This window comes from Nothoprocta perdicaria, unplaced genomic scaffold (genome assembly GCF_003342845.1).
Source record: "Nothoprocta perdicaria isolate Ctin4 unplaced genomic scaffold, notPer1 scaffold_209, whole genome shotgun sequence".
In the NCBI taxonomy this organism is placed as follows: Eukaryota; Metazoa; Chordata; class Aves; order Tinamiformes; family Tinamidae; genus Nothoprocta; species Nothoprocta perdicaria.
This window is the reverse complement of record NW_020455305.1, coordinates 132,213-146,534: the sequence shown is the minus strand read 5'-3', so window position 1 is coordinate 146,534 and position 14,322 is coordinate 132,213. Positions and strand designations below refer to the sequence as shown.

General features: G+C 43.1%; 1 protein-coding gene across 1 annotated transcript in view; it reads left to right on the top strand.

The window, feature by feature from the left end:
• The first annotated feature begins 572 nt into the window (after window positions 1–572).
• Window positions 573–14,322, top strand: part of IKZF1 (IKAROS family zinc finger 1) — a 51,377-nt gene continuing 37,627 nt past the window's right edge. Inside the window, 2 exon segments of the mRNA XM_026038375.1 lie at window positions 573–622; window positions 6,673–6,792. Coding sequence (XP_025894160.1) covers window positions 583–622; window positions 6,673–6,792 — 160 coding nt within the window. The 5' untranslated portion in view covers window positions 573–582.

Sequence of the window (14,322 nt, the reverse complement as noted above, 5' to 3'; positions counted from 1 at the left end):
GGCGGCGGCTGCTCAGATATGCAGCCCTGCCTGGGTAAATGAGACATTCTCCAGCAAATTGCTTCGTTTTTTGATTGCTGATTGTACGCGTGTCACCAAGCTGACTCAAGGTTCATCGATGCATGCTCAGTAAATTAGAAAGAACATAACTATGGATCAAGCAAGAGAATGAATTCTGTGCCTACAATGACCCAGGGCCATTTAATTTTCTGCTTAATTTTGTTGCAGTCAGTTTGCATTTTGGGTTATTATGCAGGAGGAAATTAACAATAAATAACAAATTTGGTCCTCCTGTGCTTGTAATGATATTTTTATAAATCTTTGTAATGCTGTTTTTAAAAGGATCAAGGTCTGTGCCAGTCTGATACTCCAGCAAGTATGCGGGCAGGAAATAAAGAGAAAAATGCATTATTCTTCCCAGATAATCTTATAGTTAAATAGTAAAGTTTTTTTTTTCTTTCCTTTCCTTTCCTCTTCTTTCTTCTCTCTGTGTGTGTTTTTTTTCTTTTTGTGTATGTGTATATGTGCATGTTATTTTGCATTAACTTAAGTCTCTTTCTCTTCTCAGATAACTTGAGGAAAATGGAAACAGATGAGGCTCAAGATATGTCCCAGGTTTCAGGTGAGGTCCTTAAGGAATCCAGCTACAAAGAAAATTCTCAATTTCTGCTCATCTTTCTAGCCTAGTGTAATGTTTTTTATTGTTGTCTAAATAAAGTTGCTGTGGGTCTTTTCTAAAACCAGAGTGGAAATTGAGGAGTAATTAATGATGCCACTTAATATTAAGCCCGGCAGTGCATCTTTTATGTTTTTTTAAAGGAACAGGCAATATAGATTAAAAAGTCAAGACAATATACAGACGAAAATACAAAAAAGTCAAGACAAAATACAGACGAAATTTTGCATTGAACCTGTGGCAGCGTATGCTTGAAGCACACTCAGGTGCACATTTACACTCTTTCTTTTGGGAGCAAACTTTCAAAATAAATATAGAACAAACAAAGTTCACAAAGTGGGAGGAGAATAAATGCTAATTAAAAGCAAGCAAACTTTATTTACTGCATAGGTCTGTTTGGCATTATCCAAAGCTTTTGAAAAGCTTTACTTTAAGTGTGCAAAGTTCCAACATTTCAGTTCAGACATCTAAGAATGCAAATTGACAAAAACTACTTTTGTCCAGGAAGAATTTTAAGAAAACAAAAACAGATTATGCTATAGAGAAATTAGGTTTATAAAATATGCCTTATCCTAGCATAGGAAGGATTCTGCATAAAGTCCTGCAATTTAGGATTAGAAATAGAAGAATAGAATAGAATAGAATAGAATCCATAGATAGGATTGATACTTCTGTGGGAAGTTTTGTGCTTAATTTCACTGGAAGACAGTTCCTTAGGAAATCAGTAATGCAATTTAGCAAAATAATAACTATTTACACTGTTGTGCTCCAATGGTTGAGAAAGCTAGCGTTTTTCCTATTTTTCCCTATTATGCTGTTTTCACATCAGTTTTCACTTCTGGTGTGGTGCTTGGAGCACGGCAGCCCAGTTCTCCTTCCAGGTGCAGGGCTCGCTTCGAAGCAGCACCTCTTAGGAGTGTAGGGTCGCTCCATACCCACCCACCCGACAGCAGGGCCTTCATCTCTCTTCCAGCTCAGGTTCATTCCCAAGAGAGCTAAGACCAACTGTAAGAGATCACAAAGGTCCTGCTGTCGCGTGGGTGGGTAGGTCATGGGTTTTTCCAGAAATACATGGACACAATTCCATTTTTTTCCCTTCTTTTTTTCTTGCACTTCCCTCCTTTATAAAAATGTTGAATTTCTTCAAAAATTGAAACTTCTTGTGTTATCTGATAATTGAAAATCACAGGCCTTGTCTGAAAGAGCAATACAATACTCTTTCATACTAACAGATTTCCAGCTACCTTTAGCATAGAGAAGTCATTCCCCTGAGCCCTGTGCAGGCACATTGCCCTCCCCTCAGCAGGTAACATTTTTAAACTTATACCTGGGTATTATTAGCATCATTCTTTTTTTTTTTTTTTTCTTGCAAGCTGAAACAGCTTATAAATGAAATAACAAGTGCTACGCAGCCTGGGCTTGGAGCATGTCCTCCTCTAGCATAAAAAGCAATGGAGTTTTAATCCCACCACTCTTCGAGAGGCCTGGAGATCTGCTCCACGTGTCAGGACATGCAGTGATTTGGGTCCTGCTGCTGCAGAGCCCCTCGTATGAGCTGCTGGGGCACCATCACCGACCTCCCCTTCCTGAGCAGCAGCACCTATTCCCCCTGTATTTCCACACTTAACCTTTGTGGGGGTTTTGTTTTTGTCCGTTAATCTGGCTTCCACACCTGCTGTCTCTCAGGAAGGTGTTACTGCTTTTTTGTGTGTTTTTTAATGTGAGGGGAGGAGTGTGGAAAAACGTCTCAAGTCAAAGAGTGGATTAGAAGGTCACTCTCTTTACCAGTTTTATGGTCTGCCTCTGCCCAGCAGAGGGGAGATTTGCAAAAAAAACCTTTGCCATTGTGAATGCATGTACATGTATGTGTGCATTGTGTATATATATTTATATATATTTCATATACACACTTTTTTTGCAGCTCAGTTTTTCAGGATTGGAATTGCTGTAGTACTTTACTTGTGTGTTTCTGTGACAGAACATACTGATGAAAATAGTACTCTGTTGTGAGGAAAGAGTCACCTTTAGAAGGATCCAAGTAAGAGGAATATGACAGAAGAGGTGGACCTACACGGGCAGATTAGAGTCACCTGATTAGAGTCAATTGATTACGTGACTTGATCACCTGATTAGAGTCAATCGGTTAGAGTCAATAGGAAAAGTCACCTGCACTGACTTATCCTATTCTATCCTGCCACTGGGCTCCTGATAATTTAACCTGGGGCTTTCTCTGAGCAGAGTCTGTGAGTTTATTAGATTGTCATTAGGACATGAGCGGCCAAAGAGCTTGCAAATTTACTTTCATTCATGAGCTGAGTTGTGTGCAAACTCAGCCTTTGGAAACGGGAGTCAGTCAGGTTTGGCCCCATAGGTACTGGCTCTTCATAAACCCTCACTGGAGCTCACAGGGGAAGGGTCTGCAGGTCTGGAGGGGCTCGGAAGGAGCATTTTGCAGCCCCATGGGGTGGGCAGCCGTAGCTGCCCCGTGGTGCGAGCGGGGCCAGTATGAAGACAGCACCCAGGAAGGAGGCCAGCCCTGCGCGCCCACCGGCATTCCCGCTTGTGGGAAGCGAGGCCTTGCGCGCTCTGAGAGGAACTGAAAGGCCGCATGAGCAGCTCAGGGTTCACGCTGTTTTTCTTCTTTCTCCTGAAAGCAGTTATTTCATGAGGCGAGCAGTTGCAGTTCTGAAATGAGGAGAGACCTGACATACATTTAACCAAATGGTATCCGGCACCCATACAAGAGAATCAGAAAACACAGATAATATCTCACTTAACAAGCAGTATTTTTCCTGCCTTTTTTTTTTTTTTTTTTTTTTTTTCTCTCTCTCTGTCTCTCAGTTCTAGGGCCTAACAGTTAAGGAAGGCGAAAAAACGGTACAAATGTTTCCACATCTAACATAAAAAGATTCCCCCTAGCACCTCGCAGGCTGCTCTGTGCAGAAGCAGGGAGAAGAGTTTTGCCTTTGCCGTTCGTGCTGGAGCCTGGGAAGGTGCAAAGGAGGGTGTCCTGGGCTGCTTCACACCACGGAGAGCCTGGCTCCCGTCCTGGAGCGACTCCCGGCTCCCTCGCTTCAGCTCTGAGATGCCACTAGTGAAAACAGGACATGAGCTGAGCTGTGACCTCAGGCCAGAAAAGCCCTATATTGTTTTTCTTGCATAACTTCTTTGGTCACACCAGTGTTTCCACTCAGAACAGCCCCCAGGCATTAGATCCACCCATTGCATTTGTTTGCAGATGGAGGGTGATTGAAATTTCTGTAAGAAATCCTGTTCTGTCTTTGTTTTTAACAGTAGTAGTGTTAGCAACACCACTCTGGCCTGAGCTGAAGAGCTCTCAGAACTAAAGAAACTTGGGTAGGAATAAGGATGAATGAAACCTCAGGCACTTGGTTCCCTTCCCTCATTCCTAAACTACATTGCTAGAGCACAGGTGAAGAAACTGAAGTAGGGGGAAGCTGAGAATCTTCCCAGGTACTACCTGGGGATCTGAGACCGTGTTTCAGAGCTTTGGGATGAACTGGGGGAATGCATTTTATAGCCTGCACTTGAGAATACCAACCTATATGGCTCAACCAGGGGCATGCCCTGAATCAGTGGCAGCACCAGAAGCAGGGCTTTGACACCTCCAGAAGTCTTCTGCTTTCCCTCTACCTCTCCTGTGCCTTTTTTTTTCGTATGTCAGACAGTTCTTCATAAAAACAACCCCCACCCCCAAAACCCAGGGGTTATATTGCAACAATTATACTTCACTTATTTTGGAGCAAAAAGGTAAAATGGCAATGCAGTAAATCTGTAGCACTTTGCTTGGTTATGTGACATTTACACAATTTGCCCCAGTGCTTGCCACCAGCTTTCTTTTTCAGCTGTGTTCCTTCAGCCAGTTATTATTCCGGACATGCCTGTTAGAAATTAAATGGGAAACTTTTCCTTCTGTCTTCCCCTTACCATTTCTAAATTCACTGGCTGTTAGTCTGTTAGTGAGATTGCATATCTGTAAGATTAGTGTTCAGTAGGGAGCTTATCGTAGTATAACAATTTAGATGTAGTTAAGGCATGAAATATGAATATCATGCTCTGAATCTAAGACACAGAACTCCACAAATATGTCTATTTTAAATTCACTATTTTTACCCTGTCTTTTTGCATGCAGGGATTTCTCTGTCATGTGCAACATGAAGAAATCAAGTGGTGTGAGATGAGTCATTAAAACGCAGTTTACTAAGTAAAGTTTTCTTAACTGCAGTCTCCTTCAAAGACAGAGATGCAACCAGGTCTCCAGCTCCTGCAGATTTGCCCTACCAAGCCTGTGGAGCTACTATGATTCATGCCATGTGGGCAAATGGCTCCTAATTTAACAAGTTAAAGATCAATATCTGTTGAGTAAACCAAACAATTCACCATAAACCGCCCAAGTACTGACCTACTAAAACGCTTCTGTTCCCAAAGACTGCTTTGAATTATCTTCAAAGCATCCTACTTATCCTGCTTATTGTGGGACGATCAACTATCAGTTAATATAGTTTTGATTTTGTTTTCTATTCGTTATCTCATGCCTCTGATATTATCTGTTTATGTTGGTTTGTAACCGTTAAAGTGCTCTCCTGAATCTAGACTAAGTCAGAGCTGAAGAACCTGCATTTGTGTAACTGGGAGCACAGCTTGAACCTTGCAGCCTGCAGGTGGCTGTTAATTACTATTACTTTCTAACCAATTTTCTAAAGTTACATGTGCTATCAAGAAAGCTGATTCTGATCACACTGCCCCTGCCCATAGATAAAACTTCATACTTTTTTCTTCCCTTTTTTTTTTTCCTTAGAAAAGGCTGAAATAGTTCAAGCAGTCTCTCATCACTCCTGCTTCCTATCCATAAGACAGAGCTCTGCTTGGCAGGCTGGGACTTGCATCAGAAAAGTTGTTGGCAGTTCTTTAAGTTCCTTAAATCCCATAAGGTAGCGAAGAAAACTACAGGAATAACTCTTAAAAAAAAAAAAAAAAGAGAGAGAGAGAGAGAGAGAGAGAGAGAGAGAAGGAGCTGAAGAGTGAATGGCAAGAGCTGTTTTATTGAACTTGCTTCCTGCTTTTATCTCGCCCTGCCGTAAAATTCAGAGTCCTCCTTTTGCCTTTCCGCAGTCCACCTTTACTGTTGCCCTTGCATGCAGTGGCTGGGATTTTGTGGGTTCAGGAATAAGCCATAGATGGTGGAGCTGCGGGACCATATGGATCATGTAGCCCACTCCTCTGCGAACGCAGGGCTCTGCCTTGGGGACCCTGGAGCCCTCCAGCCCACAGTTTGAGATGATTCATCTGCCTGTGCTCCCATCACTCCCTTTTGGAGATTATTCTGCAGTCTGATAGATGCACCATTAAGAAAAGCAGCCAACATTCCCCCAAATTAATTCTTTCAAACCTAGGTTTCTGCACTTGAGCAGGGCAAACAAACTACGTTTTGCCCCACATTTATCCTGTCTTCAAGTATTTGGAGTGTGTTAGGAAGTCCTGTGAGCTGTAGGTCCTTGATTGTCATTAGACACAAAAGGCAGCCCAAGTTTGATGTGTGGATTTTAGTGAAGCTTGATGAAAATTAAAAAAATATACAGTTCTGCTAGAGTCCCAGAATATTTGTGAGTTAGTGCTTATTAGCTAAAGCAAATGTGCACTAAAATAAATGGACTTAATTTCAAGCAGCATTCACAGAAGAAAGAAGGGTTTTTACGACTGTTTTTGTTACATTCCAGCTTCAGTGAATGCAGAAGAGACACCGACCATGCATTATTTTCCTAAATACATTTTTCCCTGTATTCCAGAGAGACTTTCTTTGAAGAAAGACAGTGGATTTTGGTCCTGCATAGACCATGTGTTTAATAGTGTTGTTAACTACCTTTTTTTTTTTTCTTTGCTTTTGAGTTTTATTTAGTTTGTAGTTCTGCTGATACAATTTTTTGAAAATGAGGTTGTGAGTGATGTCTGACTAATGCTGCTTTCTTCACTACTAGGCAAAGAAAGTCCTCCGATTAGCGATGTCCCAGACGATGCAGATGAACCTATGCCAGTACCAGAGGACCTTTCAACTAGTACTGGAGGACAGCAGAACTCTAAGAATGAGAGAATCCTGGGTAAGATGACTCTTCCACACAGATAAGAAATATTAGTACTGTATAATCTTAAACAAAAAGTCCTACACAGCAGGCTGGTATGCAGGCAGGTCCCGTGCCTTTTCATCAGGTTTAGCACAGGATTACTCAAGTGTTGAGCGCTTTTGTGCAACCTTCTCTTTTGAAAAAGCATTTTGAAGGATAGCGAGCCTTTTCATCCCTGAAGAAGTTAGAAAGATCCTACTATTTATCTTATTTCTCAAGCATAACTGATTGTATGAATTTCCCCTCCCTCTCCTCCCTCCCTCTACAGATGGTTTTCATTCTACATAGAAACTGGAATGAAATATTACCTTAACTCAGATTTGAAAAAAAATTGTTAAACTGTTGGGTATTTTTGTTATTATTTTTTGCTATTTATTCAAATGCTTTCTTTGCTGTTTATTCAAATGCTACCTGCTCAGATTTCTCCTCAAATGTCATATTAGAGCATGCATGTTGTTCACATGTTTCAGATACCAATATCTGTTCTTCATTTACTCTCCTTTTAACTGGTTTTCCTGGGTAAGTGTCCACAATTTATCAAGTCTTTTGGCTTAAAATAAAGTATTACTTGGAGAAGATTCTGCAAAACACTATTTCTTTTTCGAAAATGCAAGATCCACACCAAGAACTGGCTAGTCTGATGGCTATTGCATATGTTAGCCCATGCATAACTCACTAAAGAAAAACTAGACAATGTTACTGATGGGCATGATGTTTATTTACTAGCAAAAAAAAAAAAAAAAAAAAGTATGATTCCCAAAATGCTGTGATTAATGCCCTATATGATAAAAATATATTAGGAGAGGAAGGGGGAGTAAGTAGCTTTCTTTAGCTGCAAATTAAAGTATTATTTCTCACTTATAACTATGACTATAACTAATAACGGACAGGAGTGGGAAAAGGAGGTACAAAAGATGAAATAACCAAAACAGGGGAATACAGCAGAGTGGTGACAATGGTAGGAATAGAATATGCTTCCAACTCCTAGTGCTACCTAGAAAGAAATACAGTATCTTATGCACCTCCACTTTATTCACTATTTGATCCCATTGCCAAAGAGAGGAGCGCAAAGTTCAGTTCCTACCTGCATAGTTACATATAAACATTAATGTTCTACAGTGCTTTGTAATAACCTGATCGCTGTTGCACTGCTTTGTTTCTCGACACCAAATTTCTTTCCTTTATTGCTTGTCTACCAGCTCTGTAAAATGTTACCCCTCTTTTCTCCCACAACCACTAAACTCTACAAAATATTCAACTGCTAATTTAGAAAAAAACTGTCACATTCAAAACCAAATAAAGACACAGTATTTTACACTGAATTTATTTTACTTCACAAATACCATGCAGAAGAAGCCATGATGAGATTTATGTTTGCTGATGATGTAATGATTCTCCCAATAGTTTAATTGTATATTAATATAAATAAGTATTAAAGGGTATGGTAATAAGTGATGGCCAAAAAATAGTATCCTGGCATTCTAAATACAGTAAGTTCCATCAGTCCTTAGTAGTTTTGCTTCGTGCACTCAGCAATAAAACAGATTTTCCTTATTCTAACATCAACATCTTTTTTACAGCCATTTTCTCTAGTCTTAGCTTTTTGGTTTAGGAGGGACATGCTGTTGCAGTGAGCCATTTACCACAGCCAGCAGAAACAAAGACAATCCACTTATTATATTCCACTTCATGAATGCTCTTAACTGTAGGCATCAACTCCAACACTTGCCTTCTTTTTATTTTAGCAGTAAGGTTGCCTGCACTTTCACCTTTTCTAATGCTCCTTTCTCTAAGAAATTCTCCTATTTTTTTTTCAAATTGAAATATATATAGAGAGAGATTTAAATACCTGAACACACAGAGGAAACATCAGAAGGGGTACAATTGCACTGCACATTCAGCAGTGCTAACAAGGATCATTATGAAATAGAGGTTTGCCAGTCAGGGATTAACCAGTGCAGTAACAGGATATTGAAGAGTGTTGGGCCTGTATTACCCGTAGACACATTATCTTAGTGGCTGTACACGAGCAGTGTTGATGAGCTTTGTGTTCTGCTCAGTGCTCTCATCTCTTAAGCTTGTTCAAAGATCTTTTTCTCATCTCTCTCGATCATGGAAATCAGGTAGAAAAGAACCATCTTAAAAGGTCATTTGAAGAGTGATAACAAACCATTGCAAAGACCAACTGACTATATATACCTTGAGCAGGAAGATAACACATGGCCTATGGTAACTGACAGGCGATGCACATGAGCAGATAACCAGGCAACGATTTTTCTCTATATGACTTTCCTAATGTCCCATCTGTTTCCTTCATGCAAAGGGGTTCCCCTGTGTACTTTGCTGTATTTCGGCATAGGATTTGTGCTACATCCTTCTTGATCTCTAGCATCCTGGAAGATGTCCTCACTCCACACATCAAGGCATGGTGGTTTGTTGCAGCTGTATATTGAAGAGAACCACCAGGCTCTGGAGTATTTATGTATTTATTTATTTTTACATGTAGGGTTTTGGACGTAACAACAGTGGAAATTGCAATTTTGTTAAATGGAAGAGAGTAAGTATTTACCTTATCTTGGTAAAATTAGATGAAAAAAGTGTTGTTGGTTTTAATTGGCCTGTAAGATAGAAATGTTCAAATGACTGTTTGCTGACTCACATTTATCGCAACACTTCATGAAAGCTTTAACTTTAGCGTCAAAAGGTTAATTATCTTTTTTTTTATGAACTTAGCATTTTAAAGGTCAAAAGAAAATAAATTTTTACCAAAAAGAAAAAGAAAAAAAAAAGAAAAAAAAAAGAAAGAAAGAAAAGATAGGGTGTAGCTCCTCCTTGTGTTTTCAGAAATCTCCTTTCTTGCTTCTTCCAGTCCTAGACTGATAATTAAGCTTGGTGCTCTGAACCTGATAGGAAGAACCATTTGAAACATCTTTCTCTTCTTGCAGACTGAAGATGCAGTGAACTACATAAATTACACTACAAAATTAATCTGCCCAGATTTTCACTGAATGCCTTCATTCTCTGAGTGGCCACTTAAAATGACTATACAGGGTACAAATTTGAAAGGGAGGTGATCTGAGGTTCAGGAGAAGTGTCTTTCCAGTTGTCTCTCCAGGCAGGGGCACCTAACACAGGAGATGCTTCTGACCAAAGCAGAAATGATAGACAGGTAGGAAAAGGCATCTGTGGGAGTACAGCCATCCACAGCAGCCCAGCAAAGCAAAACCATATTAACAGATGTATTTTGGTCATTTCTGCCTCCCTTTCCTTCCTCAATGAGCCTGCCATCCTTTTAATGTTGCAACTCCCAGAATGGCATTATGTGATAAGCAGCTTCCCTTTGAAGGCTCTGTTTCTGCTGCTTGTCCTCTAGGTCTTCCTCCTCACTCCTTCTCTTCTTCTCTACCCTCAGATTTCCTTCTTAGACTTAGATAAGACACCTTTATATTGGCTTTTCTTTCTCTTTTTTCTTTTTTTTTTTTATCTGTTCACCCACCTGCTCCATGTTGCAAGATCTCTTTTTTTTTTCTTTTCTGAAAAACACTGGGAAGGATTTCAGACAAGGGAAAGTCTGGATTTTTGCAAGTCTTTAAGTCACTAGAGACTCTTATCATCCATATGGGTCTATGAAACTCCTCAGTGTCTTTTAATATCCTCATCTAAGTTATTTAGAAATATGCATCCCACTCAAATCCCGTTCCTTTAAGAATTAGTGATCTGTAATCACCTTTAAAGAAGCAGTCCTATTTCATATGCTTAATATATAACATAGATATCTGTTTTAAAACATCTTCTGCTGATTCTCACTGCCTCCATCGACGTTTCAGGTTAAGTGTTGTATGTATCTTATGAGGCTGATAAGTACTGAACATGCTGCACGTGGTGGACTCTTGTGGTTTAGCTTCTGCCCTAGGACTATATCCTAATTAAAGCCATGTGTGCAAAGCTGATGGTTCAGCTAGAACCTGCTTCATGCAGGAAAAGCCTTATGTTGTAGTGGTAGCATTTACCTGAGATTTTAAATAAAGACTGCATTGTTTTATCCATACCTGCTGTATCTGTACCATACTGTAACTGGCCATTGACAGATAGAAAAGAAATGAAGGCCAGCTCAGTGCTGGTGGCCTCAGAAAGGGGCTGCGAGGCCGGGGCTTCCTCTGTACTGACCTCTGCCTGATAAGGACAACCCTGTAGTCTTCCAACATGTAGGACATGGATTTCTCATTGAATAAAACCATCACCACCCTAGTCACTGATTCCAGTGTGGACCTGAAGTCTGTAATGTGCAAATATTCTTCCTGAGAGAGGAGGAGATGGGGAGGGTTTACTTCACCAACCGGATTGAAACTGTTGTATAACTGGCTGAAGGTGCCAAAGTCACAAGCCTCGGTGGTCCTGGAGGTCACAGGAGAGAGCAGATTTATTATGAAGTTAGAGGCTATTTGTTTAAAATACAGAATATTAGAGTTGTTTGATGCTTCCCTTCTGCAGTGGCCAGTGCCAGGAGGGCTGATGTCTCCCCCATGATACGGCGTGTGGCAGCAGCCCCGGTGGCGGCAGAGCTTCGAGGCCTGGCGTCCACGGGAAGCCCACGTGGGGCCTTGGGAAGCCCATGTTGCCCTCACGTCCCGGGGTTTTCTCCAGCGGCCGTGGTGGCTCAGAGGTGCCACCTTGCACCAGCTGCTTGCTGGGGCAGGCAGGTGTGCCCGTTCTCAGCTGCTTCGACGCTTTGTTCCCTTACAAGGAGTCCAGGCGTTTGGCAGCCAGGACGGGAGCATGGCTGAGCGGCCGCGGGCCCGGCCACGAGCGCTCCTCACTACCTCAGTGGACTGCGAGTCGCAGGGAGCGGGGCGGAGGCAGCGCAGGCGAGGAGGGGCTGTGGGGCGGCGGAGGGCACCAGGGAGAAGGCCCAAGGGGAAGTGCTCCACCCCAGCTTGCACAACCCATCTTGTCCCAGAGACAGGTTGAGCCCCACCACTGCCCCGGCCCTGCGGGCAGGCAGCCAAGGTGGCTGGTGCCAGGGTGGAGGCCTCTGCGCGCTCCTCCCGTAGGAGTTTGGTGGCTCTGTTGTGCACAGGTGATGAAGTGCACGTGTGGGGCATGTATAAAGTGCACGTGTGGGGCACATCATCTTCCAGAGACATAACGTGACCTGGCGGCTCGTGCAATTTGCTTCAGTCGCTCGGCTATTGCATGTACCTCTCTGCTACTCAGAGGAGCAGATGCGGGAGCTGGTGAGACTTCACAAACAGCTGCAGCTGAAGTCCCACCTAATGCAGTTCACTCAGGCCCTGAGAGCAAAGAGAGGGTTGATAACAGTATGGGGCAGCTTTAGAAATCGCTTAGAAATCGCTTGCCCTCTGCAAATAAACATGCACAGTGAAGCAGGGCCTGCAGGTCCCACTGAGGATCCTTCTGAGGGAATTGAGAAACTTGCAGCTGGTATATTTTAGGAACTTTTAGAAATAGGGAAGTTGGGAATCTCCCCTCTCATTTAGTGTGGAGCTCCCATTTCTGTGCCCAAAGTACAATGCCCAACTTAAACTGAAGGCAGTGTGCTCTGAGAGGCTGCCAGTGTGAATTTTCTGCTTTTGAGGGGAACACAGGAAATGTATCCATCAGGATTGTGTTCATTTTCTATGCAAAACCTTCTGAGGATTTGTAGAGGAGGTTGGGGATGGGTTAGAGAAGGCAGCAAATGCTAACTTACATGAATGCCTTTATACACGATGCATCTGATGTATGGTATGCGCCAGCCTTCAAAGGTACGTGTCCCTCGTGCACAGTGTGGAGCAGTGCACTAGAATGAGATGTGGAAGAGCCAAAGATACAGGGCTACTGGAGAGCAGAGGATGTTTGCTGGGACACCAGAGCCAACCGCCACTCTCTGCAGTGCCTTATGAGTCAGGAAAAACACATTTCTGAATTTTCAGGGGGGTGATGAAAGCCAGTCTTCTTTACTGTAGGCAAATTTAACCTGCAGTGTAAAACTTCCCATTCTCATGTAACCAGAGGGAGAGATAAAATCCAAGCCCGAGCGGCCGAGGCGGGAAGGCCTCCAGGTCGGGCGGGTTTTCCGTCCCAGCCGTTGAGAAGCGGCGAGCCTCGCTTCAGCCGGAGCCGGGCCGCGTGTTTAGCAGTGTGGCTTGTCAGTACGGATACGGCGCCTGCTGATCTAATCTGCCGCGGGAGGAAGTTGCCTTTATCGGAGCCGAGGAGATGTGCTGCGGCGATAAGCCCCGCTCGCGCTCCGAGTTAAAATTATCTCGCAGGATCTCGGCCGGGCTGCAGCGCCGCTCCGACGCGTGGCGCTTTGGCTGGAAGCAGGGCATATTTTCGGCTGGGGAGACCTCCCTAGCTGCAGTTTGCTGAACCCCGGGTTATTTTAGGGGAATGACTGCGTCGCGGGCTGGGATGGATCTTCTTACCGCCACTCAGCTCTTCTGCCATTGTTTTATGGTGGTTGTTGCTTGCTGTAGGCTGGAGTTTTTCTCCTGCCCGAGTGGTCACTCAGTGGGAGCGCTCTTGGGATTAGACTGGGGGATGGAGGCGCAGGCTCAGGAGCGCTGTCAGCTGCCTGCATGGAGGTGCTGTTTGGGAACAAGCCACGGCTTTTCCTCCCACTTCCGCTCCCATTCAGGTGCCCCGCTGTGAGGAGCCCCTTTTTGGTCACAGCCTCGCAGCCCTGGGTCTGCTTGAGGGATCTGGTGGGTTCAAGCCCCAGGTTCCCCTGGGCTTGACCCAACGCTGAAGAGCATGTGCTAAAGGCACAAGGCTGGAGGGAGCTCCTCTTTGGAGCCTGAGACCTAGGGCCGGGAGCAAGCAGCACTTACCTCAGTGCGACCCAAATGTGCTCCCCTTGGCCTCCCTTTCCTTGTTTTCTGCATAAGTTAGGGATCAGTGTCCAAAGGCTTCTCCTACATGTATTTTAGGGATGTAGTTCCCAGTAGGTTTTGGTGCCCAAGTCACAGAGACAGCAAGAAGCCACCTCATCTGTCCCCCGACCACCAGCTACAGTCACTCCATGAGAACTAGGTGACATTTTGGGAAATGAGTAGCCTCCTGCTGCCCCTTGGATATCAGCGAGATTTCAGCTCTGAAATGTCAAAATCTGTATGTAAAAAAGAGGAGTGAGTGTCCCAGGAAAGGTTTATAGATCTGTGCTGCAGATGCAGAGCAAACACAGAATTTCTCTCCTTTTGCCACCAAAACAAGACTGTCCCCAAAATAAAAGCCTTATAATGGGCCGTGTCTTGCTTGTTGGTTTTCATGTTTCATTTCTCCCCTTTTTCTCCTCTTGCAAACATAGCCAAAAATTTTATCTGAGAAAGGTACTAAGTGTAGCAGGAGTGGAGAAATGTAACAGAATTAATATCAATTAATATCATAAAATTAATATTAATTTTAAAGGGAGAGGAAAAAGAAATGAACAGAGACCCGGTACCTGCTTTACCAAAGAGTAAGGAGAACTTAATGTAACCCCCTCTTCTTTTTTTTTTTTTTTTT